The 13,725-nt window shown below is 42.2% G+C and overlaps 1 protein-coding gene across 2 annotated transcripts in view; it reads right to left on the bottom strand.

Annotated features, from left to right (window-relative positions):
* The window catches only part of PHF20 (PHD finger protein 20), a 187,682-nt gene that overhangs the window by 76,844 nt on the left and 97,113 nt on the right, over positions 1 to 13,725 (bottom strand). For both annotated transcript variants that reach the window (XM_050807023.1, XM_050807022.1), the window contains exons 7-9: positions 7,738 to 7,851; positions 6,170 to 6,349; positions 5,475 to 5,654 (exon numbers count right to left, since the gene is read on the bottom strand). In XM_050807023.1, the coding sequence (XP_050662980.1) occupies positions 5,475 to 5,654; positions 6,170 to 6,349; positions 7,738 to 7,851 (474 nt within the window). The remainder of the gene's footprint in view (positions 1 to 5,474; positions 5,655 to 6,169; positions 6,350 to 7,737; positions 7,852 to 13,725) is intronic.

The raw sequence follows: 13,725 nt of genomic DNA on the forward strand, positions 1-13,725 counted from the left end.
ATACAAATTAGTTTATTTTCAACAATAATACATAACTTCAATAATGAGAAGTCTAACTAAAGCAAGCTCCTCCAACAAGACCAAGACAGCATCTCTTCTTCTAAGGCTTAGGTTTTGCCCAGAATTCGCGCCCAGCCAAATTTTTGTATTTTTAGTAGAGATGAGGTTTCACCATGTTGGCCAGGCTGGTCTCTAACTCCTAATGTCAGGTGATTTGCCCACCTTGGCCTCCCAAAGTGCTGGGATTACAGGAATGAGCCACCACACCCAGCCCGAGACCTCTAAACTTCTAGGGGAATTACTAACTTCTGTTTTACTGCATAAATGAATGCTTGCCCAATTACAACAGTCACAACTGCATTCTCCTCTGGCTTTTTTATTTTTCTATTTTTCAGATAGAGTCTCACTCTGTCGCCTAAGCTGGAGTACAGTGGCACGATCTCGGCTCACTGCAACCTCCACCTCCCAGGTTCAAGCAACTCTCCCACCTCAGCCTCCCGAGTAGCTAGGATTACAGGCGCCTGCCACCATACCTGGGTAATTTTTGTATTTTTGATAGAGATGGGGTGTCACCATGTTGGCCAGGCTGGTCTCGAACTCCTGACCTCAAGTGATCTGTCCACCTCGACCCCCCAAAGTGCTGAGATTACAGGCATGAGCCACTAGACCCAGCCATCTACTCTGGCTTTTAAGTCACTAAAGCAAAAAGCAAATACCTCATTAAAAAAAAAAAAAAAATACAGCAATGGGTTCCATGCTATATTTATTCCTCTTGGCTCAAGCTCAAAGTAATTTGACCTCCACCCTTACTATTAACCCTCTTGGAAAATAGATAAGTGCTTCAATCTGTTGCAATGGTTTCAAAATTATTCCCTTAGAAAGGCAAAATTATTCCCTTAGAAAGGACCTTTGTAAGGATGCAAAAGACAACGTGAAATCTCATCATCATCCTTTCCCCTAGACTCACCCGTCCCACCCTTACTATACTTGATTCTGTGCTCTCCACAATCCAGAAACATAGCTAAGTTAGCTAATGCAAGACAGAAATTACGTATGTGTATATCTTGGGAAAAAGTAGAGCCCAAGACCCCATAAAATATGTAAACTTTACAAAAGGCACTGGAGTTAGCTTCCAATCTAGTCTCTTATATGCATGGCGTATTTCCTAGTGGTATAGGAACAATTAACTACAAATTTCAAGTGACATCTAACATAACACTACCCTTAAGACAACATAATTAAAAGCTTAGTCTGCTGAGTCACAAGGGATGTGGCTGATCATCTAGAGCTCTCCCTGCCACGACAGACAACTAAATTCCGAGATTAAATTTCCACCTCATTTATATATGAACTTTAATAATTTGCCCGATCTGTCAGAAGAGCAGGCTGGGAAGAGCACCGACACTGAGAGGAGGATGAGCAAAAAAAGGAAGATCCCTTGCCCCGACAAGCCCTCAAGGCTGAAGCACAACACTATGGACTCAGCTAGACACAGGACTAAGAGAACAGCAGCAGAGATGAGCCAGGAATGAATACTTCAGTACTCTTCTAATTTTTTTAATTTTTTTTTTTTTTTTTTTTTTTTTTTTGAGACGGACTCTCACTCTGTCACCCAGGCTGGAATAGTACAGTGGTGCGATCTCAGCTCACTGCAACCTCTGCCTTCTGGGTTTAAGCAATTCTCCTGCCTCAATCTCCAGAGTAGCTGGGACTACAGGCACGCGCCACCACGCCCAGCGAATTTTTGTATTTTTAGTAGAGACGGGGTTTCACCATGTTGGCCAGTCTGGTCTCGAATTCCTGACCTCAAGTGATCTGCCTGCCTAGGCATCCGAGAGTGCTGGGATTATAGGCGTGAGCCACCACGCCTGGACAATTTTTTAAAAATTTTTAAGAGATAGGGTCTTGTTCTGTCACCCAGGCTGGCAGTGGTACAATCACAGCTCACGGCAGCCTCGACCTCCCCAGTTTAAGTGATCCTCCCACCTTAGCCTCCCAAGTAGCTGGGACTATAGGCATGAACCATCATGCCAGGCTAATTTTTTTATTTTTTGAAGAGAGAGGGTCTCACTATGTTGATGCAAGACCTTCAATATAGCGAGTTTTGAACTCCTAGCCTCAAGTGATCCTCCCATCTCGACCTCCCAGAGTACTGAGATTCACTATTTTCAAACAGCTGCTCTACTACATTTATTTTAACTATATAGCATCTGGCCAAGGAAAAAAAAAAAAAACTATTCAAAAAAAATTTTTAAGTTATACAAATAAAAAGTAGGCAATTCTAAAGACACATAGTCTTATTTGTTTTTTAACTAAAAGTTAAGAAAAAAAAATTAGCTGGGCATAATGGCACATGCCTGTAGTCCCAGCTACTCAAGTGACTGAGGCAGGAGGATCACTTGAGTCCAGGAGGTCCTGGCTGCTCTGAGCTGTGATTGTGCCACTGCACTCCAGCCTGGGAAACAGTGAGACTCTATCTTTAAAAAAAAGTCAAGTTTAAACAAAAACCAGAAGAATTTGTCATCAGGAACCTATAAGAAAATCTGAAGGAAATTCTTCATGCTGAAAAGAAATCTTCGAAGAAATAAAGAACATTGGAAATAGGCATGTGTAAATACGACTGTTGCTTTTGCCTTATTGTCTTTAACATACATAATTGTGTAAAGCAAAAATTATAATACTACATTATGAAATTTATAATAGGCCAGGCATAGTGGCTAACGCCTATAATCACAGGACTTTGGGGAGGCCAAGGCGGGTAGATCACTTGAGGTCAGGAGTTCCAGACCAGCTTGACCAACATGGTGAAACCCCATCTCTACTAAAAATACAAAAAAAAAAAAATTAGCCAGGCGTGGTGGCACATGCCTGTAATCCCAGCTACTTGGGAGGCTGAGGCAGGAGAATTGCTTGAATCCGGGAGGCGGAGGTTGCAGTGAGCCAAGATCACGCCATTGCACTCCACCTGGGCAACAAGAGTGAAACTCCATCTCAAAAAAATAAATAAAACTTTTTTTAAAAAGGAATTTATAGGATATGTAGATATAATTCATGTGACAACTACAACGTGGGGGAGGTTAATGGAACATTTTTACATAAAGTGGTTCAATATTAACTCTAAAGTGAACTGTGAAAAGTTAAGGATGCATACCATAATCCATAGAGTAACCTCTTTAAAAATGCTAGAAATACATCTAAAAGCTAACAGATGAATTAAAATGAAATTCTTAAAAAATTAACCTAAAAAACAAGAAACAAAACAAAACACAAATAAGATAAACAGACAACCAGCCTGGCCAACATGGTGAGACCCCGTCTCTACTAAAAAATACAAAAATTAGCCAACTGTGGTGGCAGGTGCCTGTAATCCCAGCTACTCAGGAGGCTGAGGCAGGTGAATTGCTTCAACCCGAGAGGCAGAGGTTGCAGTGAGCAGAAATCGCGCCACTGCACTCCAGCCTGGGCAATAGAGCAAGACTCTGTTGCACAGAGCAACACTCTGTCTTTTAAAAAAAAAAAAAGGCAAAACACAGTCAAATGTTAGACCAAAACCCAACCATATCAACAATTACATTTAGGCCAGGCACGGTGGCTCACATCTGTAATCCCAGCACTTTGGGAAGCCGAGGTGGGAAGATCATCTGTAGTCAGGAGTTCAAGGCCAACCTGGCCAATACGGAGAAACCCCGTCTCTACTAAAAATACAAAAATTAGCTGGACGTGGTGGCACATGCCTGTAATCCTAGCTACTCGGGAGGCTGAGACATGAGAATTGCTTGAACCCAGGAGGCAGAGGTTGAAGTGAATGGAGACTGCACCACTGCACTCCAGCCTGGGTGACAAAGCAAGATTCTGTCTCCAAAAAAAAAAATTATAAATGTGTATGCATTTAAAAGATCTTCAAAATACGCAAAGCAAAAATGACAAAATTAGGCCGGTTGTGGTGGCTCATGCCTGTAATCCCAGCACTTTGGGAGGCCAAGGCAGGCGGATCATGAGGTCAGATCAAGACCATCCTGGCTAACATGGTGAAACCCTGTCTCTACTAAAAATACAAAAAAAAATTAGCTGGGCGTGGTGGCGGGCGCCTGTAGCCCCAGCTACTCAGGAGGCTGAGACAGGAGAATGGTGTGAACCCGGGAGGCGGAGCCTGAAGTGAGCCGAGATCACACCACTGCACTCTAGCCTGGGCAATAGAGCGAGACTCCGTCTCAAAAAAAAAAAAAAAAAAAAAATGACAAAATTAAAGGGAGAAATTAACAAATCCACAATAACAGAGATTTTAACAACCCTCTCTTAGAAATTGACAGAACTAGACCAAAAGGAAAAAAAAAACACAAAAATTAATTTGTCAGAGAAACACCATCAACTACCTTGATCTAACTGACAGATATAGAACAAACACACAACAACGGTAAAATACATGTTCTTCTCAAGTGCATATGAAACATTCACCAGGACAGATCATATGCTGGACCATAAATTAAATCTCAACAAATGTAAAAAGATTGAAATCCTACACAGCATGTTCTCTGACCACAGTAAAACTATATTAGAAATCAACAGCAATAAGGTATCTACAAAAACATAAAATACTTCAAACTAAAACAGCATACTTCTAAGAAACGCATGGTCAACAAATAAATCACAAGATATATTAAATTGAACAAAAATAGAAACACAACATATCAAAATTTGTAAGATGCTGCAAAAGCAGTGCTCAGTAGGAAATGTATGACTTTATTATTTGTTTATTTATTTATTTATTTATTTATTTATTTTTTAGACTGAGTCTCACTCTGTTGCCCAAGCTGGAATGCAATGGCGGGATCTTAGCTCACCGCAACCTCCACCTCCTAGGTTCAAGCAATTCTCCTGCCTCAGCTTCCTGAGTAGCTGGGATTACAGGTGCCTGCCACCATGCCCAACTAATTTTTGTATTTTTGGTAGGGTTGGGGTTTCACCATGCTGGGCAGGCTGGTCTCGAACTCTCGACCTCAGGCAATCCACCCACCTCGGCCTCCCAAAGTGCTGGCATTACGAGCCACCACGCCCAGCTGGAAATTTATAACTTTAAATGCTCATATTAGGAAGAAAGATCTTTTCACCAGGCAATGAAAAAAAAAGGAAGAAAGATCTAAAATCAATTAGGTAAAGTTCTACAAAAAGCTAAAGGAAGAAAGCAAGATCAAAACAGAAATCAATGATATTTTAAAAAATAAACAATAGAGAAAATTGAAGTAAAAGCTCAGTTATTTGAAAACAAAATAGATAAAGCCCTAGCCATACTAAGAGAGGGAACACAAATTATGAAAATCAGAAATGAAAGGAGCATAACATTAAAATGATAAGGGAATATTAATAAAAGGTGAAAAACATCAACAGAAATTTTTTTTTTTTTTTTTTTTTTTAGTTCACAAAGCATAAGCAAAAGTGTATATAAAAAGAGGATTAATTTAACTCTAAATATGAACCTTCCACAGTCGAAATCTCTTGTAATTCCACAAGGGGAGAAGTCGTTTCCGTTTTCATGGTGTTTTCTCCCATTGACGGGCAGTTCAACTCCAAGCCTGCAGCCCCGGATCCATCCCCAAAGGAGTGGCAAGTCAGTGCAGATGAGACCTGGCCAGCTTCCAAAGTAGACTTCAGCTGACCTAGAAGAAAAAAAGAAAGTTTGGGGGAAATATACATGTATGCAATTCTGAAACCGAAAGTCCTACAACAGTCTAAGAAAGCCAGGGACTTTTTAGAGGAAGGAATTAATCTAAAACAAAAAAGTATACATTCACAGGTTCCAGTACATACAGGCTGGCCTGTGAGCTTCTCAAAGAAAGAGGTTAAAGTGAAAGGAGAAATTGCTAGAAGTATAAACACAAAGGCACGAATGAGATGGCAGCAGAGAGAGAGAAGCAGGGCTCTTCAAACAGTGTACCTCCAGGCCAACATTGAGCGGTAAATAAGCAAAACCAACCACAAATGCATCCAGAAAGTATGTCTATTGAATAAATCATCAGTGAAGAGCAATACATTATAAACACACTACAGCCCATTCAATAGTTTGATTTCAAGACAATTTAATACTTGTGGAAGGCAGAACACAATGATTTAGATTGATTCTCACTAAAAAGGCACCAGGTTGGCAAGACAATTCCTGAACAGACTGACTCACCTTCTTCAGATTCCTTGGTACTAGACAACGTGTCTTGCAAAGGATCCGTATCAACCAAATCTGATACAACCAAGTCAGGATCTAGGATCTCATGGGTCCCATTAGTGGACAGCCTGGAGGAACGTCTCCTCGATAAGTCTCTGTCAGTGTTTTCCGAGTAGTTTTTTGACTTTTCCTGGGCTATTAAACCATTAAGAGAGTTGTAGTCAAGAGACCAACAAGAAGAAATAACTGTGCTACTACAGATTTCTGGGCTGGATGTCTCTAAAAGGACTTTACAGAGAGACTCCTGGAATATTAGAGTAGTGATAAAAGCAAATACCCTTTACTAGTTTACAGTTTTAAGTAAGGGCAAAGCATCCCTGCCAGGATAGAATTTCACTTCTTTAAGGATTCATGGTCTGAAAATGTGTACTAGGTCATGTCCCACTCTTGACAACTATGCTCTATTTTGGGGCTTCCCAAATGTACTAACTTCCAAAGTCAATAAGGTTTATAAGAGCCTTACTTAGAGCTATCACAAATCCTTTCTGGAGCCAACAGGGTACTTTTTATTTTAAATTTATTTAAATATTTGAGCCAACTCACTCCAGAGGGTATTTTTTTAAATAAATAAATAGTATTTTATTTTGTATTTTTATTTTTTGTAAGACAGAGTCTCACTCTATCACTCAGGCTGGAGGACAGTGGCACAGTCTTGGCTCACTGCAATCTCCGCCTCCTAGGTTCAAACAATTCTCCTGCCTCAGCCTCCCGAGTAGCTGGGATTACAGGTACCTGCCACCACACCCAGCTATTTTTTTTTTTTTTTTTTTTTTGAGACGGAGTCTCACTGTCACCCAGGCTGGAGTGCGGTGGCGGGATCTCGGCTCGCTGCAAGCTCTGCCTCCTGGGTTCACACCATTCTCCTGCCTCAGCCTCCCAAGTAGCTGGGACTACAGGCACCTGCCAACAAGCCCGGCTTATTTTTTGTATTTTTTAGTACAGACGCGGTTTGACCATGTTAGCCAAGACGATCTCGATCTCCTTACCTCATGATCTGCCCACCTCCACCTCCTAAAGTGCTGGGATTACAGGTGTGTGCCATTGTGCCCGGCCACACCCAGCTAATTTTTATATTTTTAGTAAAGACAGGGTTTCACCATGTTGGCCAGGCTGGTCTCAAACTCCTAACCTCAGATGATCCACCCACCTCAGCCTCCCAAACTACTGGGATTACAGGCATGAGCCACTGCGCCCGGCCAATAAGTAGTATTTTTAAAGTTTCACTCTACATAGAAACCCATCCCTTCCTAAGCCATTAAATTTCCAGTGGCATCCAAATCAAATGTGATTTATGGATATGAAGATGATACCACAGAACCCAGCATTAGCACAGTTTGTGCTTTGGGATTTATTTTTCTTCTAGCAAAAACTCCTTCTGATCCAACTGCATCCTACTCACATTACCTCATGTGACCAGAGACAAACATTAGAGCCTATAGGGAATGGGGGACAGGATGAATATAGAGGAGGCTGACCCAAACAATGTCAAATTCTAGCCACACATAAACAAACTGGAAACTCACATGAATTTTTGTCAAGCCGAGGACGTTTTAATGGGACTTCACATCCTTTTGATATTTTCCGTCTTCTCAATTCCAATGTTATTGGTTGCAAAGTTTGAGAGTTTGAATCCACAGCTACCATGTTTATAAAACCACACAAAAAAGATACATAATTTCTTAGTGTCTATCATTTTTATATACAAATAAAACATATATATGCAAAAATCACTGCATTATAAATGGACCATCAAAATGTCATTCTTACTTAAGATAAAAGAAAAAAAGTAAAATGAGTGAGAAATTACTTCCTTATAGGAGATACCTTGCAGATTGACCTCCTCAATCTTTTCTATGATCCAGCTCCAGTTTTCAACCTCTACTTGCTACATTAATTACCTTAGCATTGAGCCTAGTTTTGAGGGTACAAGAAAAATGTCTAAGAGAATTTTTTTTTTTTCCTTTTGAGACGGAGTCTTGCTCTGTCCCCCAAGCTGGAGTGCAGTGGCGTGCTCTCTGCTCACTGCAACCTCCGCCTCCCAGGTGCAAGCGATTCTCCTGCCTCAGCCTCCAGAGTAGCTGGGATTACAGGCACCCAACACCACACCCGGCTAATTTTTGTAATTTTAGTAGAGTCACGGTTTCCCCATGTTGGTCAGGCTGGTCTCGAATTCTTGACCTCAAGTGATCCAGCCGCCTCGGCCTCCCGAAGTTCTGGGATTACAGGCATGAGCCATGAGATCTGGCCAAGAATTTGTATTTTTTTTTTTTTTTTTTTTTTTTTTTTTGAGACGGAGTCTCGCTCTGTCGCCCAGGCTGGAGTGCAGTGGCGCGATCTTGGCTCACTGCAAGCTCTGCCTCCCGGGCCCACGCCATTCTCCTGCCTCAGCCTCCCGAGTAGCTGGGACCACAGGTGCCCGCCACCACACCCGGCTAATTTTTTGTATTTTTAGTAGAGACGAGGTTTCACCGTGTTAGCCAGGAAGGTCTCGATCTCCTGACCTTGTGATCCGCCCGCCTCAGCCTCCCAAAGTGCTGGGATTACAGGCGTGAGCCACCACGCCCGGCTAGAATTTGTATTTTCTTAAACACAATCCTAAAAAAATTATTGGGAGACTATGCTACTTAATAGTCAATGTTCCAGGCAAGCCTGCTGGTCCCCGGCAAACCCAGCTCTGACGTAATTTAGCAGTACAGACGGTAAGCCTTTGAAGAGTACTTACTATTTAGTTTTTTGTTTGTTTGTTTGTTTGCTTGCTTGCTTGCTTGTTTTTTTGAGATGAAGTCTTGGTCTGTTGCCCAGCCTACAGTGCAGTGGCGCGATCTTGGCTCAATGCTACCTCTGCCTCCTGAGTTCAAGCGATTCTCCTGCCTCAGCCTTCCCTGTAGCTGGGATTACAGGTGCCTGCCACATCTGGCAAATTTTTTTTTTTTGGTATTTTTAATAGAGATGGGGTTTCACCATGTTGGCCAGGCTGGTCTTGAACTCTTGACCTCAAGTGATCTGCCTCCCAAAGTGCTGAGATTACAGGCGTGAGCCACCTGCCCGGCATAGTACTTACTATTAATTTTTTTTTTTTTTTGAGATGGAGTTTCGCTCTCATTGCCCAGGCTGGACTGCAATGGCGCGATCTCAGCTCACTGCAACCTCTGCCTCCCAGGTTCAAGTGATTCTCCTGTCTCAGCCTCCCAAGTAGCTGGGTTTACAGGCATGCACCACCACGCCTGGCTAATTTTGTATTTTTAGTAGAGACAGGGTTTCTCCATGTTGGTCAGGCTGGTCTCGAACTCCTGACCTCAGGTGATCTGCCCACCTCGGCCTCCCAAAGTGCTGGGATTACAGGTGTGAGCCACTGAGCCTGGCCCTTACTATTTAGTTTTAAACCTACCACCTAAGAAGCTCTCCCCAAATCAGAAAAGATGAGAATCAAAAAGGCAGGCAGAAGGAACTGGGAAGTTGGGCAGGAAGGCTAGGCTAAGGGGTCTCAGGAAGGGTAAAATGAGGAGAGAGAAGAGGAAGGAGGAAAGGAAGATGGAGGAAGAGAAGTAAATGGAAGGAAAAGAGGAAGGGAAGGGAGAAAGATGAGAAGGGGGAAGAGGGACAGAAAAGATTCATCTAAGACCTGTAGCTTCAGGTAGGTCAAATGGCTCAACAAGACACAGGCCTGAAGTGTGAGGAAGCAAACCAGAAGACCGTTGAACTCCAAGGTTCTTCCTGTGTTCAAGCTTCCCAATGTGCCAGTATTATTTTGTTCCAACTGGCAGAACTTGGAAATCCCACACATTCCATGTTAAACATAAATACAAACAGGCTGGCTGGGTGTGGTGGCTCACGCCTGTAATCCCAGCACTTTGGGAGGTAGAGGCAGGCAGATCACCTGAGCTCAGGAGTTCAAGACAAGCACAGCCAACATGATGAAACCTTGTCTCTACTAAACATACAAAAAATTAGCCAGACATGGTGGCACGCTCCTGTAGTCCCAGCTACTCGGGAGGCTGAGGCACAAGAATCACTTGAACCCAGGAGGCAGTGGTTACAGTTAGCCGGGATCGTGCCACTGTACTCCAGCCTGGGAGAGAGAGACTCCATCTCAAAAAAATAAAAATTAAAAAAAAAAAAAAAAAATACAAACAATCCTCTCTAAATAGCTCATATCCTGTTCCCAATCAAGTCTATACAATCTAGGGTGTTCAAGGAAGGCTCTAAAAATCAATGAACTTATTCCAAGTAATGTTTTAAGGGGATTTGAACAATATATAGGATATCTGGCAAGTCTTCTTCCCTTTGATACTGTATATAAACAGGGGCTGACTATACAGAACTTGAGTGTTTCCCAAACTCTTCTTACAGTATAAGTCATCTGGGAAGCTTGTTAACAACTCATATTCCCAGGTTCCCATCCAGACAGTCTGACTGGGAAAGAACTGAGACATGGCTGGAATCTGTTTTTACAAATGCCTTGGGCAAGGATTAACCATAAACTTGGAAAACATCCTTTCTATATTAAATTTATCCTACTCGTTATGAAATCCTACACTTATAAAAATATAAAAACCAAATGTCCTTTTTCTTATCTCAATGGAGTCATGTGGCTTCAAAGGAGCAGTCTGCTTATTGGGGTACAACTACTCCTGTACATACTTTCTCGAGGGTATAAGCCAGGGCATGAATAGCTAAAGGAGAATCAGTTTCAAAACACTCAGTTCTCACAGATACTCTTTCCTAAACTAAGCTAAGGACATGTCAGATTTCTGCCAGTTTACATTTTCCACCCCTCCTTGTATAATAACTGCTTTTAACTGCCCTTCTCCCACTTTACATAAAAGGGCCTGCCTCTCACTCATCCCACATCTTAACATGGTGCTCTGCCTGGAGGTTTAAAATTTCCAGATTTTCTCAACTGGGTTTCCTCATCTGAACAGAGATACATTTTCTCTGTTTTCGTAAGGGTGGTATACAGCTATTACCATTCTCAATGCACTAAGGTCAATCCATCACAGATCAAGGATGGCTTGGGTATTGTGGCTTCTCTCCCAGAACTCAGTTGAGAAAGCCAGTGAACATAAAGCCAGTGCTGTCCAACAGAAATATGCTAAGAGTGCAAGCCACATGCAATTTTCTTTTTTTTTGAGATGGAGTCTCACTTCGTCACCCAGGCTGGAGTGCAGTGGTGTGATCTTGGCTCACTGAAACCTCTGCCTCCTGGGTTCAAGAGATTCTCCTGCCTCAGCCTCCCAAGTAGGTGGGATTACAGGCTCATCTAATTTTTGTGTTTTTAGTAGAGTTGGGGTTTCACCATGTTGGCCAGGCTGGTCTTGAACTCCTGACCTCAGGTGATCCGCCCATCTTGGTCTCCCAGAATGCTGGGATTATAGGCGTGAACCACCGTGCCCAGCCAATTTTTGTATTTTTAGTAGAGACAGAGTTTCACCATGTTGGCCAGCCTGGTTTCAAATTCCTGAGCCACCATGCCTAGCGAATTTTAAATTTTTTGCTCATCACATAAGAGGGTTTGGTTTTTAAGTGCCAGGCATGGTGGCTCATGTCTGTAATCTCAGCACTTTCAGAGGCCAAGGCAGGAGGATTGCTTGAGGGCCGGAGATTTAGACAAACCTGAGCAACATAGTGAAACCCTGACTCTACAAAAAATAAATTAGCCAGGCATTGTGGCATGTGCCTGTAGTCCCAGCTACTCGGGAGGCTGAGACAGGAGCATCACTTGAGCCCAGAAGGTGGAGAATGGAGTTAGCCACAATCACGCCACTGCACTCCAGCCTACGTAACAGAGTGAGACCCTGTCAAAAAAAACTTAAAAAGTTAATTTAAATACTATTTTATTTAATCCAATACCTTTCCTAAATTTGTTTTTTCTTTTTTTGTTTTTTAAACTGGGCTCAGCAATCTTCCTGCCTCAGCCTCTGGAATAGCTGGGACTACAAGCACGTGCCACCAGTCTCAGACAATTTTTTCATTTTTTGTAGAGATGAGGTCTCACTATGTTGCCAAGGCTGGTCTCGAACTCCTGGGCTCAAGTGATCCTCTCTCATCAGCCTCTCAAAGTGCTGGCATGATTACAGGGATGAGGCACTGCACTCAGCTTCAGCTTCTAAAAACATTTCAACATGGAATCAATTTTTTTTGTTTGTTTTGTCGCCCAAGCTGGAGTGCAGTGGCCCAATCTCAGTCACTGCAACCTCCACTTCCTGAGTTTCAAGCAATTCTCTTGCCTCAGCCTCCTGAGTAGCTGGGATTATAGACACCCACCACCAAGCCTGGCTAATATTTCCTTATATTTTTTCAGTAGAGATGGGGTTTCACCATGTTGGCTAGGCTGGTCTCAAACTACTGACCTCAAGTAATCCAGCCACCTCGACCTCCCAAACTGCTGGGATTACAGGCCCGGCTGTAATCAATATTTTAAAATTGAGGTGTGTTACATTCTTTTTTGTACTATTTGAAATCTAGCATTTACTTATACTTACAGCACATCTCAATTCAGACTAGTTACATTTCAAGTAGTCAATAGCCCCATGCGGCTAGTGGCTACCATACTAGACAGCAGAGGTATAGGCCCTAGCTAGGCCTAGGGACAGTTGTAGCACCCTCAGCTTTTGAGGGCAAAACCCAGTTACAAGCACTAGAGAGGAAGATCCCTTATTTCATATGGAGACAAAGCAACCTATTATATAATTTCCTATCTTACAATGAGTACTAATACACTTATGTGACGTAAGTTAAAATTTTTTCCCCAGAAATTAAGTCTGATAGCCTGATTTGATAGAGAAGAGTGGCTTTGCATTCTCTACATCATTGGGGAATAATGAAAAGGCTTGCTCTGTAGTTCCACAGTTTTGATGAAAATACGTGTGTGTGTGTGTGTGTGTGTGTGTGTGTGTGTGTGTGTGTGTGTGTGTTTTGAAATGGGGTGTCACTACATTGCCCAGGCTGGTTTGAAAATCTCGGGCTCAAGCAATCCTCCCACTTCAGCCTCCTGAGTAGCTGGGACAACAAACATGCACCAACGCACTCAGCCTTCATGTTTTGTATTTTAAATATATCCACTGCAGCTATTTAAACTTGTGAGAAAAAGATAAATACTGCTTTAAAACGTGCTAGGGGATTCACAGTTTCAACTGAACACACAAAGAATACACAATCAAGAATGTCTGAAGATCACTGCACATATTTAATCAACAGCACACTCAGTCTAGAGACCCAGGGGACTCTTCATGCCACTGAATTGATTTGGAGAACGAGCATTTGACTTAGGAAGGAATCAGGGCTTGTTTCATTCTTGGTTATTCTAGAAGAAGTCCAAATTTTAAGTTTTTTAATAACTGCATTCTTCCCTAAATCTATACCCTCTAACCTTGACTCTTACAAATTAGCTATCTCGGCTTTTTATTTAGACTGTGAAAATTTCTAATCAATAATCACTCTCCAAAGAGCTCAATTTCAAAATGCACCCATGCTTTTCTAGCTCCAATGTTCCTTTGTCCTCATCTCCTTCA

Source organism: Macaca thibetana, chromosome 10, assembly GCF_024542745.1.
Source record: "Macaca thibetana thibetana isolate TM-01 chromosome 10, ASM2454274v1, whole genome shotgun sequence".
Lineage (NCBI taxonomy): Eukaryota > Metazoa > Chordata > Mammalia > Primates > Cercopithecidae > Macaca > Macaca thibetana.